General features: G+C 47.1%; 1 protein-coding gene and 1 long non-coding RNA gene across 3 annotated transcripts; one reads left to right on the top strand and one right to left on the bottom strand.

The window, feature by feature from the left end:
* Window positions 1–51: 51 nt before the first annotated feature.
* LOC144222874 (uncharacterized) lies at window positions 52–1,821 on the bottom strand. The gene is made up of 2 exons (XR_013332496.1): window positions 1,750–1,821; window positions 52–555 (listed from the first exon to the last, which is right to left on the bottom strand). It is a non-coding gene; the product is annotated as an uncharacterized LOC144222874 (long non-coding RNA).
* Window positions 1,822–1,979: 158 nt separating this feature from the next.
* On the top strand, window positions 1,980–19,822 carry ARF3 (ARF GTPase 3). 2 transcript variants are annotated; one of them, XM_077753295.1, is made up of 6 exons: window positions 1,980–2,166; window positions 3,365–3,407; window positions 14,776–15,016; window positions 15,830–15,940; window positions 16,176–16,300; window positions 16,904–19,822. In XM_077753295.1, the coding sequence occupies exons 3-6, from the start codon at window positions 14,869–14,871 to the stop codon at window positions 17,063–17,065; spliced, it is 546 nt and encodes a 181-aa protein (XP_077609421.1). In that variant the 5' UTR covers window positions 1,980–2,166; window positions 3,365–3,407; window positions 14,776–14,868; the 3' UTR covers window positions 17,066–19,822. The 2 variants fall into 2 exon arrangements, with proteins under 2 accessions (XP_077609421.1, XP_077609422.1); XM_077753296.1 differs by lacking the exon at window positions 3,365–3,407.
* Window positions 19,823–21,377: the final 1,555 nt, after the last annotated feature.

The following is a 21,377-nucleotide window of genomic DNA, read 5'->3' as shown; positions in this document are numbered from 1 at the left end:
CCGGCACACGCGCTGGGCTCAGACCCAGGTCTGGGGTCAGTGACGAGAGAGTGGGAGTGTGCAACCCACAGAGTGGGTGGCTACAATTTCAGCTTTTACTTAACTCCACTTGCAGTCAGAGGGAGGGAGAAGGACTGATGAACTAACTGTAAGTTGGGCCTCTTGGCCTCCTTCAGCTCTGGATGAGCTCTTCTCCCTTAGTCTTTCATGTGGCTGGGAAGCTGGGGAGTGGCAGTTGATGGCTAATTGCCAGCGAGGCAGCACCCCTCCTTTCTCTGCTCCTGTTTGCTCCATGGGGAGCACCAGTGATGCTGCAGCAGACTCCAGACTCCAAACAGGTGAAGGCTGGGAGATTCTCCAGTCCCAGTCATCAGTTCTGACTCAAATGCCATCGTACCTGCTGCTAACCATATTAGGCTGTCAGCATTACCATCCTCCGTCACAGCTAGGACCCAACTTGGAGAGGATCTGAAGTCTTGGGCAGGGACGTTGAATTTCTACCTCCTGTCAGACTCTCACAAGGCACGTTGGTGTCTTTGGGGCACTAGTGAAGGACTGGGGGTGCAAAGTATAATTTTAGTGGTCAGTGTGGGGGCATAATTTGGTGGCGTGAAAATTTTAGGAAAAGAAATGGAAAGAATAGTCATGTGGAAGTATCACAGGACCTAATCTAAGAACATGCAATAAAACTGAAGGAGTCTTCTGCTATCTACAATATAGAGCTTCGCAGGGCAAAGGCCCTTAATAGCAATAGCCCCGGACAGATACAACTCTCTTTGTTATGAACATGCTCCTTGTTTTCCAGCTCATCTCTTACCATCTTAAATTAGGGTCTTCTCGGCTTCACATTCTAGGGTCATGCTATTCTCCACGTTAAAATAAGAGAGAAAACAGACTGGAATTAAGAGGAAGAGTAGTGAAGGTACACACCAGGAATAGACGGGAACAAGTGTGGCTATCTACCAACCTAGTTCTTCTTGGAGAGAGACAAGAAACAAGGGACACACACACATCCAGAAAAGCAACAATTGTGGCTCAGGCCTTAGGGAAGAGCTATGTGTTCCCTTATATTGCTGTAAATGAGGGGAGAGGGCACTTAGCATTACTAGTGCCCTTCTTTTATCACAGCAGAGACTGTTCCAAGGCATCTTTGCATGTCTACATCAGGTGCAGAAATGAGTGTAAGGGAAGTGGGGGTGAGCAGGAGTGGAGAAACATGGGTGCACAGTCTCTCACTTTCCTTGGGATACTAAACCTCACAGTCATCTAGTCACACTTCCTCAAACCACACCTCCGAATATTAGGCTTCCACCGTTTGTCTTTCACTTTCCAACTTCCTAACTGGTCTAGAGTCCAGTTGTTTCCTTCAGTCTCTTAAATTCATCACTCTTTCTCCTTGTCGCCATGAGAAAGGATCTCCTGATTCAGACCCCTACTCTTAGGTTAGGAGTAGAGAGTAGCAACACTGATGCAGCGGGGGCTCCCAGGGAGTTGCAGCTAACCATGGTTAAGAAATAAAGATATGGTCTGGGGGAACTCTGGACCAGCGGGACTGGAAAAGAAAAAAAAAAGATGTGGAAAAGATGTGATCTGGAAGAGCCATAGTGAAGGTGAGCCATAGCAAAGACTGTTCGCTCGCTCATACCCTGCTCCTGGCTTTTCCTCTCCGCCCAAACCTTCTCCAGTGTGGACAGCATGCTGCTCCAGTCCTTAAATTCCAGGCATGGCCCCGGAGCTTGGGATTCTCACCTCAGTCCCCACTGCCTCATCCCCACTTCCCAGTTCCCGCCTCCGCCGCCGTCAGCCTGCAGCTCCCACATCGGCCCCCGCCCCGGTTCAGTTCCAGCACCCGGTTGCTTCTGCTGCAGCCGCTGCCATGGTGATGGATCTCGCGAGAACTGCCGAACGCTACCGCGCAGTTCTCGCGCGATCAGGGAGGTGGGAAGTATCCCGGTCTGGGGGTGGGGGTGCGTCGCGCAGCTCCCGTCGCCGTCGCGGCTTCCGGTGCTAGGTGGAGGAAAGGAAGGAGGGAGCCAGGGAGCGGGGCCAGGAGAGCGGCGGTGCCGATATCGGCTTGGGGGAGTCGGAGGGAGCGGAACCAGTGCCGAGCGGAACCTGCGGGGGCGGAGGCGGCGGCCGCAGCGGCGGAGCTGGGAGCAGGAACAGGTGAGGGGCTGGGGAAGGAAGGCGGGTCCCCGTAGAGGAGAGGCTCAGGGTGGGGGCTGAGGAGATAGATTCCCCCTCCCCCAGGCACTGCCGGGCAAGGAGTGGTGTGGTCCTTCCCACCGGAGAGCTCGGAGAGGGGGCGCCGGGCCAGTCTCTCGCCTGCCCCCGCATTTGAAGGACGCGGAGCTAGGGTGGGGGTGGGGGTCGTACACGAATTTGTGCCTTTGCCTCGCTCGCGGGGGCGACCCGGGCTGCAGTTAGGTTCTCCTCGCCTGCAGGAGGTGGGCTTCCGAGGGGTCGGGGTTGAGGTGGAGGAAAAACAGTCCAGAAAGAGGTGATGCGGGGGCGGCGATGACTGTTTTGTATCCTTTTTCTGTTAAAGGGCTAGGGAATGCCTCTTTTTCCTATTCTCTCTCCCGCTCCACCTTAGTACTAGGAAACCAGAGCCTTGCTGCGGTGACACCCTTTACTCTCATCATGGGGCAGGGGTGCGTAGGGGTTTTAGGGTTTAGGTGAGAAGGCAAGCTACTGGGGCACCCCGGGGGCACTAATTCTGGTAGAGGTTGCGCTTTTGAGGTCTTGGGAACCACCCGTTGGGAAGAGGGCAGCAGGTGGGGAGCGGGAGGAGAAGAGGCAGGAGAAGGGGGTGGGGGATCTGATCTTGCTTGGAGAGGAGAGGTGGTGCCTTCCTCCCCCAGGCAAAGCGGGGGCGGTCTCACAGGAGGAGGGAGCAGCTTGTCGCCGGCTCTGAGTTTGTGTCTTCCAATCCGCTTTCTTTCTTTAGGAAGTACCAGGATTCCCGGAACAGAAAATGGAGCCATTGCTTACACCAATGCTTCAGGGAAGGAGGGGGAGGTGGAGTTCCCTGTTAAACCTAGCCACTTGAATACCAAAGTGGTAGCTCCTCTTCTGGGGGAGTTCCCTTCTTTTTGGGTTGTATTACTGCCGGTTTCATTCTGGCCAGGCCTGGAGGAGTGTGGTATGTGGTCAGGAGTGAGAAGAACTAGTGAGGTCATCCGGTTGAGGGAGAAGCGTAACTCAAAACCTGTCTCTGCTGCTGTTGGATTGGGTCACCCCTGGTCTATGCCATGAAAGTTTTATTGGTAGGAGATCTGCTACGGGAGTCTGATTGCGTGGGTCAGTGCAACAGGACAGAATCTAGTCTCTGCATACTTTTCTCCCCTTGTTCCTTAATCAGGTGGTGACCAGCTTTGCTGCCATTTTGTCTTGAGCTTCTTGGGGTAAGTGTCTCCACTTGGTATGACTGGAAGGGAGCAGTGAATTGGTTATTGTACATTAGACCTGAGTTTGAATAACATGTCTCTAAAAGCTCATTTTAAGAAAGAAGCTGATCCACAGAGGTCACCTTTTCACAGAATGAATCATTGACCTTGGGTTTAGCCGGGAAGGGCCCCCATGTATCACATATTTACATGCCTCCTGCCTCCCAGCATAGAATTATTACCTTGCATCGTCAAAATTTTTAATGTGTAAGTCTTGTTTTTCCAAAGATGAAACATTTCAGTTGCAGGGATTGGATCTCATGTTGTGTACCCCACAATGCCTGTGCAAACAGTACACACTTATGATGAGAATATGGGATATGAATGGATAGAACTCAACAAGCTTTCTGACTACAGTTTAAGGAAAGAGGAAGAGATGGCTTGACTGTCAGGGAGAATGCCTGGAGATAGCTGAGTGAGGGTACAAAGGCTCTTAGCCATTTGTAATTAAGAAATCTGAGTCTCTCCACCTTTCTAAGAGGCACAAAACAGGCATGGATAATGGAAGATAAGACCCAAAAAGAAATAAATTACTAAACACTAAGTCATTATTTATCTGAAATCTCAAATCTCAGATCACTTGCTTCCCCACTGTGGGCAGAAGGGGTCTCCATTAAATGTTAAGTCAAAATTGGAATTCTGGAGACTGTGGAGGAGAGAGCCAGTATATGTGTGTGGTGCCTGGCACAGAACTGGTGCCAGCGAATGGTAGCTGCTATTATTAAACTGAATGGAAGTGTAAAGGAGGGACGACAGCAGGCTGGAAAGAGTGGAAGTGAAGTCTTAAGTGCACAGAGGGTCATATTGTGTGTGTGTATATCTGCTACTCTCTTTTCCTCCAGAGTCAAGAGGAAATGGACTCAGAGGATAGTGGGTGGGATTTGTTGCTTAGAAGGAGGAACTTCTTTAAAACCAGTTTTGTTAGCTGAGTAAATAACAGGGAAATTGTGGAATCTGCTTCTCCATACACCTTTAGAAATGGCTGCCAAGCAGCCTGAGACTCAAAGCATCTCACTGTGTTTGGTTCTTCTCACCATTTTTGTTGTGGGTCAATTTAGAGGCAAAATGGTATGGTAACTGAGAGTGTGGTCCTTGGAATCAGACAAAATTGGGTTCAAATCCTGCCTCTGCTAATTACTAGTTGTATAATTTCGGTGAAATTACTTGTCCCTCCTTATTTCTCATTTTCCTCATCAGTAAAGAGCATGATAATGATAGCACCTACTTCATAATATAGGCATGGGAATTAAATGAGATAACATATGTAAAGCACCCAGTATCATACAAAGCACATGGTTAGCTTCAAATGTTAGTTGCTACTAATCATCATGATCATGATCATCATCATCATCATCATAACATGAGCACTCAGAGCTGCCTTAAAGGAGAGAAGGTTGACACAAGAACAACTGGCTGCCTGTGTAGAGGGATGATTGTTACCATGACTTTCTTTGCTGTTTGTAGGCTTATGAGCAATGAAATCTTTTTTCAGCATCAGCCTCACAGAGGCAGCTCCTGCTGCCTGAGTGGGAGGTGAAGCTGGAGCAAGGCAGGGGCCCTGAACCATCAACTTGGATGCAGGGTGAGGATGTGGGGGCTCAAGAATAGTGTTCATGTTAGAAAAGTCAGCATGGGGCTCCTGGGTGGCTCAGTCGGTTAAGAGTCCAACTTAGGTCATAATCTCATAGTTCATGAGATCAAACCCCACATCGGGCTCTGCGCTGTTATCATGGGGCCTGCTTGTCTCTTTCTGTCCCCCCCTACTTGAGTGTTGTCTTCTTTCTCAAAATAAATATTAAAAAAAAAAAAAGTATGATTGAGGTAATGGTCGACACTTTCATAAAAGAGCACATTCATTGACTTAGGTCAGTGATTTAGATTCCTGCGTCCCTTTATTTTAGGTCTTAGTATTTCAGCATCCTCCATTTCCTGGACCATTCTTTTCTTNAGATCATGACCCAAGCGAAAGTCGGACGCTTAACCGACTAAGCCACCCAGGTGCCCCTAAAAAAATTTTTTTTAGTGTTTATTTTTGAGAGAGAGAGTGTGAGCGGGAGAGGGGCATGGAGAGAGAGGGAGACACAGAACCCAAAGCAGACGCCAGGCTCCAAGCTCTCAGTCTGTCAGTACAGAGCCCAACATGGGGCTGGAACCTACGAACTGGGAGATCATGACCTGAGCTGAAGTCCGACGTTCAACAAACTGAGCCACCCAGGTGTCCCAAGCCACTCTTTTCACTTAGCCACGTCTCCTTTAAATGTCTACTTCTGAGTATGTTTCAGAATGTACTGTATTAAGGTTCAGAGTTGTGATATCTGTGTAATTCTATCTGCTATACATTTTCAACATCTGTTGCAAATATAGGTAGAGTGCTAGTAAAGCTTTTTGACAGTGAAAAAATAAGGGGAACATTTGGAAGGAGTTCCACAAATGTTTGAAGGCTTGTATTATAGCCGAGGTAGGAACTGACAGGTAGGGATTCCATGAACATGTAATGGCCTTGCATTGGACTTCTACAAAGGACCAGAAGGGACCTGGCTCAGGATTTCAGGGATCCACCATTATCACCATATTCCTGAAGAAAGGTGAGATGACTGGATGTAGATCTCATCGTACCTTTTAGCTCTTCCATTACTGATGAGAGCCTCTTATAACCCTTCCTTTGTGAGTGTCAAGTGTGGATGTTTAAAATTTTTTTCAACGTTTGTTTATTTTTGAGAGAGTAAGAGAGAGAGAGAGAGAGAGAGAGAGAGAATTAGTGGGGGAGGGGCAGAGAAAGAAGGAGACACAGAATCCAAAGCAAGCTCCAGGCTCCAAGCTGTTAGCACAGAGCTTGATGTGGGGCTCAAGCTCATGAACTGTGAGATCATGACCTGAGCCAAAGTCAAGACACTTAACCAGCTGAGCCACCCAGGTGCCCCAAGCATGGATGTTTAAACTTCAGCATAATTTAAGCTGCAGGAGAACATTTGCTCTCCATTGCAGTGGCTTTTGACCCTCTTCTCCTTTTTTGTTAAAAGCAATAGAACATTACCTTACATGTAATCTTATATGAAGTCTAATATGTTAAATGAATAAGAATGGAGATGCTCTGGTGGTGGTGTAGAGTTGGGGAGAATAATTAGAGTCTCCCCCCGCCCCCTCCAGAAGCCTGTGAATGCCACCCAAGGAACCCTAGGGTTCTGAGAACATAGCAACCACTTCTGGAGTTTTTCAGATACAGGAAGAGAATCAGGGGTCACCGATAGAATACTGTCTTCCTCAATCTCAGAAATGTTTCACCACTGTCAGTAGAACCAGACTCCTCAAAATCAATCATGTTAGTCACTAGCCACAAATTAATCATGGTGTTGGGGACATGAAACATGAATAAGGCATTGTACCTGTTGGCAAGGGGCTCATAGTTTGGTAAGCTATTTCCCCAACCTTTTCTCATCATGGCATAAACAGAAAATGGTAAGAGTGAGACATGGTGCTTGCAACCTGAGATGACTGCCCCTTGAGTTCTAGCCATCTTAAGCCCTGTCTAGCTATCCAGTACTGATGGGATGTATGGCAGACTTGTTATGAATTAAAGTCACATTATTTGGGAAGTGCCAGTTCTGAAAAGCAAAATAGGCAAATGTGAATCAAACATACCATGGTAAGTCCTAGAGTAGAAGTACATTTGCAGTGCTGAAGGATCACAGATGGTTCTTAGTCTCCAAGCTGGGTAGTTCCCTGTTTTCTGCATCCTTGGACTGCTCTGAAGTGATGGGCCTTGTCATATCATGGTTTCCTGATTCATCTGTTCACAGAAGTTCCATTTTGGCTTGTGGAGTGGGACCAGATTGTGGCAAAGGTTTATTAGGGCTTTAGGCTGACTGCTCATGGAATTTCAGTGATGCTATACTTAAGAAAACATAGTGTTCTGAATATCCAAGACTATATAGATGTAGGCCTTGGAGCAGCCATGGAATATAAGGAGATGGAACAGTTGTAAGCTGGTCAGATTCTAAGAATAGGGCAAGCTGATAGCTTTAGTTAGAGGGCAGTGCCACAGAATGTTTCAAAGAAACAAATGAGTTTGTTTTTATCTGGTCACTGTTTTATGTGGCTAGGTCATGTATTCTGAAACAGACCTGATTCTCTGTTCTGATTCACTTGCTGAGGTTTGTCCGTGGGAAAAGCCAGACCCTTCCCAGGTGTTTGGGTCTTTCTAACCAGACAGAGCAATTTAGGATCCTTCTTTACTTGATAATGTGGCCTTCTTTGGGTTCTCCTATGCTGGAGTCATCTTCTCAGACTAGAAGGGAAACTGGCATAATGATTCTGGCCTGACCCTAAACAACTGTTAATCAAGTGGAACCTAATTTTGTTAGGCAATTTTTTTTTAACGTTTTATTTATTTGTGAGAGACAGCATGAGCAGGGGAGGGTCAGAGAGAGAGGGAGACACAGAATCTGAAACAGGCTTTAGGCTCTGAGCTAGCTGTCATCATAGAGCCTGATGCGGGGCTCGAACCCACGAACTGTGAGATCATGACCTGAGCCGAAGTCGGACACTTAACCAACTGAGCCACCCAGATGCCCCTAGTTAGGTATGTTTTAATTTGTAACAATATCATCAATTGCCTAGTAGCTAAGTTCAATAGGTATCTTTGAGGCCCTATCTTAATTTGACATTTCTAAAGACTTTGACCCTCCTTCGTTTTAAAAAAATTTTTTTTCCTATGAAATGTTTCACTGTCTTGACTTCCTTTCCGCCCTTCTAGTTCCTTCTTACTCTCTTTCCTGGCCTCTGTTTTTGCTCAGTGTTGATGTGCCCCAGGTTTCTGCCTTTGGCCTTTTTTCCTGTCACACTGTACACACTCTCCCTAGATCACAGAGTAGTATCAGTTGCAAAAGACAGAAGACACACATGTGGCTTAAACAGTAAGTAAACTTATTAAAGCGTATACCTTGAAGTCTAGGTGAAATAAACCAGACACAAAAGAACAAAACTGTATGGTTCTATGTATGTGAAGCATCTGGAATAATCAAATTCATAAAGATGGACATAGAATGGTGGTTGCCAGGGGCTGGAGGTAGGGGAAATGCCGGTCATTTAAGTTATAGAGCTTACATTTGGGAATGTGAAAATGTTCTGGAGCTGGATGGTGGTGATGGTTGCACAACAGTGTGAATGTGCTTCATGCCATTGAACTGTGTTCTCAAAAATAGTCAAAATGGTAAATTGTGTTATATGTATTGTCTTCCATACACACACACACAAAGAAATGTAGGGCTACAGCATTGGTCTTTTCAGTCTGCCAGCTTGGCATTGTATGCAGATTTTCTTCATTTTTCTGCTCTGACAGCCTAGAGTTCTTGTGTCTGTACCTTTGTGTTCTCAGCATCTCATCCTTCTACATCAACATCTAAAGGCTAGACAAGAGAATGTTACCGTATGTCTTTTGTTAATAAAATTTATTTATTTTGAGAGAGGGGGAGAGAGAGAAAGAATGTGTGACATTGCAAGCTGAGGAGGGGCAGAAAGAGAAGGAGAGAGAGAGAATCCCAAGCAGGCTCCATGCCACTAGCACAGAGCCTGATGTGGGACTCAGACTCATGAACTGTGAGATCATGATCTGAGCTGAAATTGAGAGCTGGATGCTTCACCGACTGAGCCACACAGGTGCCCCCCAAAATGTCTTTTTTTTAAGAATGAGGAAAACTTTCCCATATGTTCCCAGCAGACATTCCCCATATCTTATCAGCTAGAATTAATATATGACCATTCATGACTCAGTCACTGGCAAGAGAAATGCCTACATCCCTTGGGCTGATCACTTTTCATACCCTAGAGCTGGGGAAGGGTATCTTTATAACCCCCAACCCCAGCATCTGAACAAATTAGGGATTCTGTTAGAAGAAAGAAGGGGAAGAATGGCTGTTTGGGTAGATAACTCCTGTCATCCTGGATCTTGGTTTCTCTTGTGGCTTCTGTTACCATCTCTGCAGATGATTTTCAAATACCCAGCCTAACTTTTCTCCTGAACATCATACCTTAGCACCTCAAAATCAAAGTTTAATCTAAAAACAAACACCTTTAATCTCAGATGTTTCTCTTGTATTTCTTGTCTGAAGAAGTGCCACCACATCACCCAGGCCAGAAACCTGGGAATCCTCTTTGACTCTTTTACTCTTCCTATATTTAATAAGTCATTAAATCCTATGGATTCTACTATTTTGATGTTTCAAATTTATTCTTTCCTTTTTATTGCCACCTCTGGTTCAGAACTTTTGATTTCTCTGCTGTATTACTGTACCTACCACATGTCTTTCTGTCTCAAGTCTTTTTTAAAATTTATACCCTAAACTACTACCAGAATGGTCTTCTCCCCACCCCCCTTTTTTTTGAAAGTAAGCTTTACGTCTAACGTGGGACTTGAACTCCTGACTCTGAGATCAAGAGTCACACCCTCTACTGACTGAGCCAGCCAGGTGTACCCAGAATGTTCTTCCTAAAACACATACTTAATCATGTTACTCAGTATGGCCTTTAAGGCCCTTCATGATCTAGCCCCTGCTTATCTCCAGAGTCATCACTTCCTTTTACCCACCATGTGATATCCAAATAAACTGCCTCCCAGATGCACCTGCCTTTGTCTAGTAAAAAGTGCTGCCTCTAACTCAAGTCTTTATGTCTTTGACATGCTGTTCCCTCTCTTTGTTGTCTGATTACTTCCTCTTCTTTTTTCAGGAATCAGCTCAGGTGTGACCTGAGAATCAGAGACTTGCCCTTTACCCCTGATTTGATTAGCTGCTCCAGCTTTCTGTCCCCACAATACTATGTGCTTATCTCACTCTTAACCTCATGCTGTTTCTTACCCTCATACTGTTTTGTCATCCTGAGTTTGCTAGTCTTTCTTTCCCATGACTGAGTTTCATGAAGGCAGAAGCTGTCTACCTCTCTGTATAGTTCCATATACTTAATAAATGCTTAGTGAATGGATGGAAGCTGACATCTGAAGTTGTTTCTTGGCTTTGAGAAATCTCTGAGTCCAGTAGAAGTCATTGAGATACTAATCTGGGAGTTCTTGTGTGCTTGTGATTACAGTGCTCTTGAGACAAAAACTTGGGAAACTTATAGAGGTCACAAACCAGCTGTGCTAAGGAAACTAAATACAGGCAGACCCTGCTTTTGTTTCCTTAAATTTTATTGGTCTGCTCCATTGGCTTTGCTAAAAATAGCGTCTCTATTAGTGATATCTCAATGTGAAAACTGTCTGGGGAACAAAGCTGCTTTTAGTGCACCCTGCTTGGTAGCCGACTTTGGTCTTCCTTTCCCTGGACCCATCATGTAGCCTGAAGAGGAGGAGGTGGTGCCAGATCAGAAGTCCCCTCAGAGGTGTCTTAAGATGCAAGCCTGAGTCAGCCACAGGAGTCAGGTGAGAGGAGTGTGTGTGGCAGACTGGAGCTGTGACTCTCAGGATCATTTGGAGTGAGGCAAGCATGTTCCTGCAGCACACAAAAGCCAAGATGGCTGAGCAGTTATAGCAACAGCCTGCCTCTCCTGGGGGGGTGGAAGGATGGGCTTGGGGTCCGTAAGTAGCCTTCAGTGAGGACATCCTTAGATGAGGCTTAAAGCAGGCAGTATGCTTGATTGAACTCCTGCAGTGTCCCAGACAGATTGTCCTGGAACACGTTTTTTTTTTAGAGCTCTTCTTGTTTGTACCACTGATGATAAAGTTTGTGATTGTAAAATAGAATGTTGAGATATAATTTTTAATAATAGAGATATTACTGTATTCCATTTTTTTATCCTAAGCCACTTAACCTTCAGTTTTAACTGCTGATTCCTGGTTTCTAACAGCCCATGGAACCCTGGCATTTTGCCTTATCAACACAGGAGTGCCATCTGTGATTAAAGAGAGCAACTATAGGCTGCATACTACATAGGGAAACAATTTAGGGTTTATGAGTTTTTTTGTTGTTTTTTTGTTTTTTGTGGGTTCTTTTTTTTTGTTTTTTTTTTTCGTTGTTGTTGTTTTTTGCCATTCTGCTTCCCAGAGCTTTTTCTAGGAATGCATTATGGTGAAAGTGAGAATCAGCTATACAGCCCAAGATTGATGTTCATGACACAAAGCTGAAAGTTGCCACCATCCTCAGGGGAGAGGCAGCAAGCTGTCTGGTAATAAGGACAGAGAAAGCCAGGTCAGGAAAACCAACACCCACTTTGGAATGCTCATCTGAGTCTAGCTCTTGATAATATTAAAGAGGAGCCATAGTGTCCACTAATGTCAAGGCCCTGGGCTGCCCCCCCAGAGGATATGTGGTAACTACTTGGGCATTTCATCAGTTATCCATTTGCCACATTGCATACTAAGTGGCAAGAGAAAATTCCACCAATTTTAGTCTTCTAGTCCTTGTGTGGTGTTTCCAAACCAGTCTTGGGGTCACGTATGTGTGGAGAATGGCCAAGAATTGACAGGATAGCTAAGAAACCATCTGTGCATTACACAGATACCAAGTACTGTTAGGGCAGAAGAAATGATACAAGGACAACCTCAGATGAGGCTTAAAATTGGCCCATGTGTTTGGTTGAACTCATATAGTGGACTTGGTACTGGGAGTGGGACAGGACCAAAATAAATAAAAGGCATAGTCCTTGTCCATGGAAAATACAGTTAAGCTGGAGAGACCGTAAATATACAGACTTATAAAGAGGAAAAAACTCCACAGGTTAGTAAGTGCCACTTGAGTGGTTCAGATGATTCAGGGACATACCAGGAAATAGAAATAAGTGTAACACTGGGATCAGCTTTTGAACCAAGACATTAGCATGCTAGCTTAGCAAAGAAGCAAACCAAAGGACAAGGTATGCATGTTTGGGGGCAAGGGGTATTTTTCAGCCACTGCTGTACTCAAAGTTGGTAATCATTTACTCAGCAATAATTTCATTCATGATGGACAGCAAGATAAATATGTGGCATAAATTCAATTCAGAATCTGGGCCAAAGCCTATTACCAAGGCCTGAAAGGAAAGTATCATCTGGAGCTGGAGATGAGAACACCTGAGGAGACAAGATAAAGACCAAGAAGACTTAGGGAACGTTTAAATTTCCCTAAATTTAAACCTGCCTCAGGGATCCTCTGGGATCTGTCTGCCTGGGTGGGTTGAGGCAAGTTGGGCAGGAAGGATGGCTAGTGGGTGACTTGGCTGAAGTTGAGCCCTAAGGTTGAGCCAGGTCTTCTCTCTAGGGTGTGAGCCCTCTGGGTCAGGGGCAGGGCTCATCTGAGGAGCCTACCAGGAGCACCACGCCTCGCTCATTAGTGGATGTCTGAGAAGGTCTTTGAAGATGAAACACTCCATAAGCACTCATTGTTTCTGTTTTTTTGGACAAACTAGTACTTTGGTCTCCAGGGGCTGTTGATCTGGCTCCTTTGTGCTAGTCTGGAATTTGCTGCAAACTGAGGCGAGTAGGAAACAAAACTGAAATAGTTTTTGAGAAAACAGCTGAACTTCCACTAAACCCCCATGCTTTAGCTTGTAAATAGGATTCCTCCCCATGTACCTTTCGCATTCTTGGGTTTGGGTGCACTCTGTCTTGACCTGTTCCTTCGCCTGCTGGGTTTGGGGTGTGTGTGTGTGCCTCTGGTTCCCAGACTCTATAGAGAATGCCAGCAGCTGGCATATGGTGATTGCTGAATAAGCTGCCTGCTGACGCATGTCTCCTGCAGGCACAGAGAACTGGCTGGCATGGGCGATTCTGAACCCCTATTTCATTATTGTTTCAAAGATGTATTTCTGTGGCTGTCCTGTGCCATAGGGAAGGGAGGGAGGAAGAGAGAAAATGAGTGACTCTGTGATTTTGTCTTTTAGGGGCAATAGGTAGCAGGGTGGGAGTATGGGCATTTTGTACCTTCATAGTGGTTCTTACTGCTGTCTTAACTTTTTTAGCAGGTATTTGTTAAGTTCTAGTATGTGCCAGGCATAAGCTTCCAATCTGAGTGAGCTGCTAGTAAGGTCAGTTTAGACCTTACTATTTTAGTTCATTTGCTCAACTGCTATGTGCCAGGCACTAATCAAGGTATCAAGAACACAGCAGTGAACAAAACTGATAAGGAGCTGACATTGTAGTAGAAGGAGAAAAACACTACAGCAAGAAACAAATGTGTGATGTGTCTGATGCTGATAAATGCTAGGAAGAACAGTGAAGTGGGGCAAATGGGGTAGAGAGTGATGTGTGTATGTTATAGGTGGTTGATAATGTGATATTCAAATGGATACCTGAAGGAAGTGAGGGAGTACTCCGTGAAGGTTATCTGGGAGAGTGAAGAGTAAGTACAAAAGCTTTGAGGCAGGAAAATGTTGTAGAGTTGAAGTGGAGTGAGCCAAGGGGAGAGTAGCAGGAGATCTAACAAGAGAAGCAGAGGAATGCAGATTATGCAGGACGTTATAAACCATAGTATGGCTTTGGGTTTTACTGAAAAGGAGATACGAAGCCAAGAGAGGGTTGAACTGAGAAGCAGCATGACCTGATTTTGGTTTTAAAAGCGGTCTGGCTGCTTTGTGGAGAATAGACTGAAGGGGGTGAGGGAAGAGGTACGGAATGAGGTGACTGCCTCATTGCAGGTGAGAATGTGGAAAAGCTGTCCTTGGATGGGCCACAGGAATGAGGGGGAGCCTCTCCCCATCCCATCTCCCAACTTGGTGTACGGTTGTACGAACAGGAACAACTTGAGCAGCTGGCACTTCACAAAGTGGAAAGGATCAGCCTCTTTTAGGGAATGTTACTTTCTTATTTCTTTTTCATTAATTTTGGTGTGTGGAGGTAAGGTGGAATTGCAGAAATATAGAAAGGGAAGAAGTGGAGTCTCTTGATCTGAGCAGAGAGCCTATACTTTGGGAACCTGGCAAGCCCAAACCTTGTCAGGAGTCACAAAGAGCCACTCCTCATTCCACTCCCTCCTCTCCCAGGCTTTCCAGGAGTCTCAGGGTAAGGCCGGGGGAGGGAGGGGCATTCACAGCCTCGCAAGACCTTGTATGGTAGAGAGTGTCAGAACTCAAGGGATTCTAGAAGTCATCAAGTTCAACCCTCTCCATTTACAGGGGCAGGTATGGATGGGTGAAATAACTTGTCCAAAGTCACATGGGTGTATTAGTAGCAGAGCAGGGGTCCTGAGTGTTCACTGCTTTGTCTCTGCTCCCAAAGACTCAGGATGTGTCTGAGTGGGACTTGATCTTCAGTCCTCTCAGGCTCTCTGTTTGTCATGAACTCTAGCCATGACTTTGGCAAATCCCGTTTGCATGAAATCCTGACTAGCAGATGGTGGTAATGAGTTTATGTTTCTTTGCCTAGGATCAAGTTCTCCATACCAGGGGCCAGGCCAAAACCAGACTTCCACTGCCCCCACTTGAGCCCGCCTGTCCTCAGAAAGTGGTTGCTGCGATCATGGGTAATATCTTTGGAAACCTTCTCAAGAGCCTGATTGGGAAGAAGGAGATGCGCATTCTGATGGTGGGCCTGGATGCCGCAGGAAAGACCACCATCCTGTATAAGCTGAAACTGGGGGAGATCGTCACTACCATCCCCACCATTGGTAAGGGTACAGCTTAGATGTAGGCTTTCATGCCAACAGCTGAACCAGGCAGGGGGCCTATTCCTAGATCCCCCACCTGGCCACCAGGCAAGTCCATACAGCTTGGGGGGATTCAGGGAAGGATGGTTATTTAGCTTACTAGCAGGTGCTGAGGCTGCCGTTTGCCCACCTACCCTGGTCCTCTCTGATGCGGGAACTTCCGAAGCCTGGCACTGAACAGTCGCCCTGAGGCACCAAGCTGGTTTATTCTCTGTGTTGTTTGGAAAGCAGGTGAAAGGCTTTGATGTTCCTGCCAGAGGCCAGGAGTTGCTTTGCGTTTAGATCCTCAGTGGCCCTGATCCTGGTTAAGACCTGCATGTGGGAGGGAGAGCATTTGCCTTGTTGATGGGGCTCCAGATCACCATTGTCCATTGGTTCTGCATTTGGGGCTCCAGGACTATAGGTCACTTTTTCTTCACTGTGTTCTCCAGGCCCCGCTTCTTAGCTGCGGCAGACTCTGGTGGCTGAGGTACAGGACTGGTTTTGAGTAATTTCTTTGCAGGAGGGAGAGGCAAAGACTGAGAGAATGAGTGGAGGTTAGCTTACGTTATTTACCCAGGCAATTGTGAACCTCCTGACTGGCCCTTCTCATTCTCTTTCTCTTCTTCTCTTTTTGGCCTTTAGGCTACTAGGTCAGGGAATACCAGGCCTGAGAAAGCCTTAGCTTCCTCTGCTAGGATTATAGCCAGGCTGGGAGAAATGGAAATGAACCCACTGGGGTATTGTTCGTAGATCTGGTGTTTGAGGCCAAGTGGCCATTGTTTTTTTCCAAAGGGTTCAACGTGGAGACAGTGGAGTACAAGAATATCAGCTTCACAGTTTGGGATGTGGGTGGCCAGGACAAGATTCGGCCTCTCTGGAGACACTACTTCCAGAACACCCAAGGTATGGCATATGAATTGCCCAGGTTGGTATGGGTTAGTTGGGTATGAACAGAAGGTGTGGCCTTCATTCTTGATTATGGGCAGCCAATTCTTGCCCTGCTGCAGCTGGTAGGGGTGGGAGCAAAGGAGGAAAAAGAACAAATATTTGGAGGGTATACGGAGGGTGTTGTCTTTTGGTGGTGGGTGTGCGGGGACTTCATCTGCTCTCTTGTGCAGCCCGTGTTCTGCCTCCCTAGGGTTGATATTTGTGGTCGACAGCAATGATCGGGAGCGAGTAAATGAGGCCCGGGAGGAGCTGATGAGGATGCTGGCGGAGGATGAGCTCCGGGATGCAGTGCTCCTCGTCTTTGCAAATAAACAGGTGAGACTTCTCCCCACCCCTGGATTTGAGAGAGGACAATCTGGCTGTAGAAATCATGGGCCTTGGGGCTAATTGTAGGGGAATCCCTGTGCTCTCAATTTTGGAAGTGTGGGAAACACCATTAGCTGGCTTCTTTATGTTCCTCTTCTTGTCGCCCCCCGCCCCCCAGCTTTAATTAGCAGCATTTCTGTCCTCAGGGATTTGGTGTGGTAGATACATCACCTCAAGTCTCTCCTTCATCTTCCCTGTTGTCTGTGCTCGCTTCGGCAGCACATATACATCTTCCCTGTTGTCTTACTTTAGTGGAACTGCCCTCACTCCCGCAGTCAGACAGACATGATTCTTTGCCCAGTCTGCATCACCTCTCCACTTCCCTACCAATCCCGTATTTGGTTTGCAGCTCCCCAGTGGAATGACCTTTAGTGCCTTGAATCTATGGCTCTAGGATGACTAAATCCAAAGCTGCTCCATAGGACCTTGTTCTGGCTCCTACAGTGAAGGAGGAGGAGAGGGTGCTGGTACACATCTCTTTGGTAGATGGGTGCTCTAGAAGCCTTTGAAAGATCCTGAGGCTCCTTTTTGTGTGTCTTCCTCGCGCTCCAGGATTTGCCTAATGCTATGAACGCTGCCGAGATCACAGACAAGTTGGGCCTGCATTCCCTGCGTCACCGCAACTGGTACATTCAGGCCACCTGTGCCACCAGCGGGGACGGGCTGTACGAAGGCCTGGACTGGCTGGCCAATCAGCTCAAAAACAAGAAGTGAGAGCCAGGCAGCCCTATCCAACCACCCCACCCACCCCTGACACACCTACCTACTGTCTCCCTAACCCCAGTCCTGCCCATTCCTTCCCGTTGCCAGTGTGGCCAGGGCCCTGGGTATCATGTCCGCATGCCCAACAAGAGCCTTGCCTCCCTTGCCTCCCCTCCTCTTCCCTGTCCATGACCAGTCCCCAATTGTTGTCCTGATGATGAATCATTCCAATTTATCGGATTTAAAACAAAAACAAGGTTGTTATGGTTTCATGGGGTGGCCCCCCTCATCCTTGGGTTTGGGAGGTGGGGTTTTCTCTCCGTTCGCTTCGTTTGGCTCTGGTTGCTGTGCTCTTGGCATCTGAGTCCCTTCCCTCTCCCCACGGGTCCATCGCCTATTCCCCATCTTCCTTTCCTTTGCCACCCTCTCCCTGTTCTACATGGAAATTGCACGGGCCTCTCTGTGTGTGCGTGCATGTGTGCGCGTGTATATACATGTATAGAGAGATATATATGCAGGGGCCAGGGGGAAGGGTGGAGAGGTAGAGTGCAGCTCAAGGCTGGGAGCCAGGTCACTGCCCACTCTAGCCTGTCATCTATCCCTCCCATGTTGGTGAGATAAAGGGAAGAAGAGGAAAGACTGCCCCACTTGCACTGGTTCCTCTCCTCTCTGCAGGTAGGTTTTTCTGGATGATAGGACGGATGGTGAATTTTCCACCACCATCTTCCTTGTACCCCTCTCTCCACCCCGCTTAGGGCAGGGAGGATGGTGTTTATCTCTAGATGACTGTTCCCAAGGAGATACCATTCTGCCCTGCCTTGTTAGTGGGAAGGAGAGAGGAGCCCACTCACTCTTACCAGCCCAGTGTTCAACTGATCCGCCTCCTCATCCTTAGATCTGTTCCTCAGGAGCTTGTGGGGAAGATAGGGAGAGCAAGACCATGGGGGTGTGTTTGGGACCCAGGGCACTGGGGGGTGGGCCTCAAGTTTTTCATCTTCATACTCTCGTGTTGTTAGGAGAAGGTGAGGTATGGATCAGTTCTATTCCTGCCTTCCAATGCCCCCCCCTCCCCCCCGCCTTCTGATCTTGGGGATTGGGTGGTTCATCTGTCCTTTGTCAAAAGTTTCCTCACTTTAGTAGTCCTGCTGGCCTGGCAACGGCTGGTTGGGTGGTTTAATGGGAAGCAGGGGAGTGGGGGTGACCTAGCAGACCTCAGTTTCAATTCCGCTTCTCTCCACTTCTCTCTTTTTCTAGTCCAGGATGTGCTGAAGGCTGAAAATTTTCTATTCTGTTTCTGGACCCTCAGGCTATCCTGCTTCCCTCCCGTCTCCTTCCCAACAGTTTTCCCCTGCTTGTTTTACCCACTTCCCATAAATCAGTTTGAGGGTTGGAGTGGAGGAAATGGAATTCTGAAGTAGTTGTTGGTGCTGGTGGGATGCAGTGCTCTTCAAAATCCTCCCATCATTATTATTATGTAGTTGTTCAGAAGCTGCTGCTGCTACTGCGTCTCTCTGTTTACAGAGGGCGCTTGTCCCTGAGGTCCTGGCCTGGGTCCTGACTTTGCAGTTTCTGTGAAGCCGTGGCTTTTCTGTGAGCTCCTGTGTGTGCTGGCTGCGCCCTGAGCTCCTGAACGGCCACCCATAATCTTTCTGCTAAGGTCAGGGCCCAGGCCCCCTGACAGGCATGGCTAAGGGACCCTTCCCAGAAGGAATGTTCCAAGCCCTACCCCATGGGACCAGGCTTCCTGCCACCTTTGTCTACAACAGGCAAATCAGTATCCCCACCCTGACCTAGGTTGAACTGTGAAAGAGAGGTTCCAGGGGTGTCTCCCTCAGTGCCAGTTCCTTAGTGATGTATTATTTACCCAAGATGCAGCAGGTGTGGGTGTGTTCAGGTCTCTTGATCTCTAGGCCTGTGTGTGTGTGTGTGTGTGTGTGTGTGTGTGTGTTTGTGTTTGGTGGTGAGGGTAAGGGGAGAGGGGTGCTGGAGCTTCTATTTCATTTCAATGTGTATTCACTCCCATGAACCCCACGGATGCTTCTCTCCACCCCTTTTCTTTGCCTCTGCTTCTGTTTCCTCATTTTTTGCTCCTGTTCCTATTTCTTCTGCCTTCCTGAACTTTGCCTTCTCAACTCATTCACTGCTGTTGTCTGCTGTTGTCTCTCCTTTCCTGGTTTCATTTTGGTAGGTAAGAATCTGCCTCTTCTCCTGCCTCCCAATCTGACTCTCCCTAGTTAGCTGTCAGTCCCAAATAGGTTTTTCTCATTTTAGGCCCACCCCTACCTTGCTTTGGGGGGCTCCAGAGACCAGCGGCCCTGAGTGTTAGGAAGCAGTTTTGGAGGTTGCCTTGGTGCTGCACAAGGATGTATCCAGCAGGGGGCAGTAAGTGATCTTGGTAGTGTCCCTGGTTGCCAGGCCCTTGGCAGGGATGGTCCCTTTTACATTCCCGTTCACCTAAAAGCTCTTTTTGGATTGGGTTTTTCATTCCATTTTTGCTTGTTCCCTTCCATATTCTTCTCTGGTAGATTTCATTTTATGCTTTCCTTTGTTACAGCTTTTTCCCCCCTGGAGAATCCCCCTTCCCCCAAAGTTTGTTTTGTGGTGTTACAGTGGTAACTGCAGTTCTGAACTGGTTTTTCTCTTCTTTTTTCCTCCTCTGGAATGTAGACTGTATATGTTTAATAACTCACCTTCTCTCTCCTTGCTCAAAATGTGGGATACGCGATGCTGTGACCCTGGTTGGAAATTAAACTTGTTTTATGCAGCTTTGGAGCAGATCTTCATCCTTGATGTGCAGAAGCCATGGGAGAGTAGTTTAATAGTGAGGGTACTTCTGTCTTCGGTCCCGCTCTGTAGACTGCTCCTTCTCTCAGCAAAGGGGTAAAGGGTACGCTTGACAAGTGTGGGGTGTGGGGAGAGTGAGATTATGGAGGAATTTAGGCTTACCTCTACACTGCTTACTACTTCCCATCATACTCCAGAGAGGAGCATAAATGAATTGGGCACCAGAGTGTGAGGGCTTTGTGACTTTGCTCCTTAGTTGTATAGAGTTTAGTCCTCTACTTTGCTTTATTTATCACTTGCTGGTAGATATTAGGGACTTGAGTAGCTAGAGGGCCCTGAAGTCAGTGACCCACACTGCCTCCCCTCTCAGATGTCCTGAGCCCTGTGCATCAGGTGCTTCTAAATGGAACGGGGTCCCCTCATCCATAGATTGGAGTCCCCTCAACCATCTAATTTTGGACTTTGGCAGTGAGTAAGCATGAAGGATAAAGGCCTGGATAGTGTAATGAACTTGGTCCTTTTTACAACTGTGGCCCTGTATCACCACTGTTTCAGGCATGTGGTTCCCCATTGTCAGGATGCCAAACCTCATCCAGAGATTCCACAGATGTCTTGAGGGAAAGGACAAGCCTCTGCCCTCCCAACCCACTCCTGCCACTACTCTCTTCTCCTGCTACTACTGTCTGGCTCTAGGCAAAGAAAGAGATGGTGCTCCCCTTTCTTTAGTGGGTGAGGTCTGGGTGAGCTAGGCAGGTCTTCCCCACTCTTACCACTTTCTTTAGCTTTGGGGACAGAGATCTTCCCACCCTGATGTTGTGGTAAAGGAACAGGTTTTAGACCTATAATAAATTTGAGAACCCCAAGTGCTGGTGTGAAGTAAATCATTTGTATTCAGTTACCTCCCTGTTCCTCAAAAGCTCTACCTGGTGACCAATGTTACTGATAAGAGCACCTTTCCTAAATGCTTTATTTGTACATTTATAAATATATTCCTTCTAGAACACAACTCCTCATTAGATAATGATAATAAAGAAGACTTTAGCTGAAGAGGATGACCTAGTCCCTTTTGTCCCTCAGTACTCCATTTAAGATTCCAGGAGGGAGGTGGCAGGAAACCCTCTTGTGGCAGTTGCTTAAACCTTTTACCTGCTTTCAGGAGGGCATGGGAGGATGAAGAAGAGACTTCACCTGGAAAGTAAATGTTTAGCATCCAGCTCTTAGGACAGATAGCAATCTTATCTGTCCAGAACTTGAATAGCTCTTCAGTCATGGCGTGGCAGAAGACTTGGGCCCAGGGTCTACCTCAGAATAATCTGGGCAAGGAAGCTTTCAACATGAGCTTGGAGAAAGCCAGTGGAAGGCTTTGGATTGGTCAGGGTGGGATGGAGGATAGAACTGTCCTCCTCGTTCTGGAGTTTGGGGTCAGTGGCAGGGAAAATGAATGTGGGTGTGTGTGAGCTTTTCAGACTAGAGGTATAAGGTTTGAAGGCTCTGGGAATTCTCTGCATCACTTTCAGTTCAAGTGCCTAGATTGGTCAGA

Source organism: Crocuta crocuta, unplaced genomic scaffold, assembly GCF_008692635.1.
Source record: "Crocuta crocuta isolate KB4526 unplaced genomic scaffold, BGI_CrCroc_1.0 scaffold30, whole genome shotgun sequence".
NCBI lineage: Eukaryota > Metazoa > Chordata > Mammalia > Carnivora > Hyaenidae > Crocuta > Crocuta crocuta.
This window is presented reverse-complemented; position numbering and strand designations above follow the sequence as displayed.

Bases quoted from the DNA above. Each gene is read 5' to 3' on its own strand.
- ARF3 (XM_077753296.1), top strand. From the start codon at position 14,869: ATGGGTAATATCTTTGGAAACCTTCTCAAGAGCCTGATTGGGAAGAAG. The intron at 15,017-15,829 runs GTAAGGGTACAG...TTTTTTCCAAAG, and splicing joins CACTACCATCCCCACCATTG to GGTTCAACGTGGAGACAGTG. The intron at 16,301-16,903 runs GTGAGACTTCTC...CTCGCGCTCCAG, and splicing joins TCGTCTTTGCAAATAAACAG to GATTTGCCTAATGCTATGAA.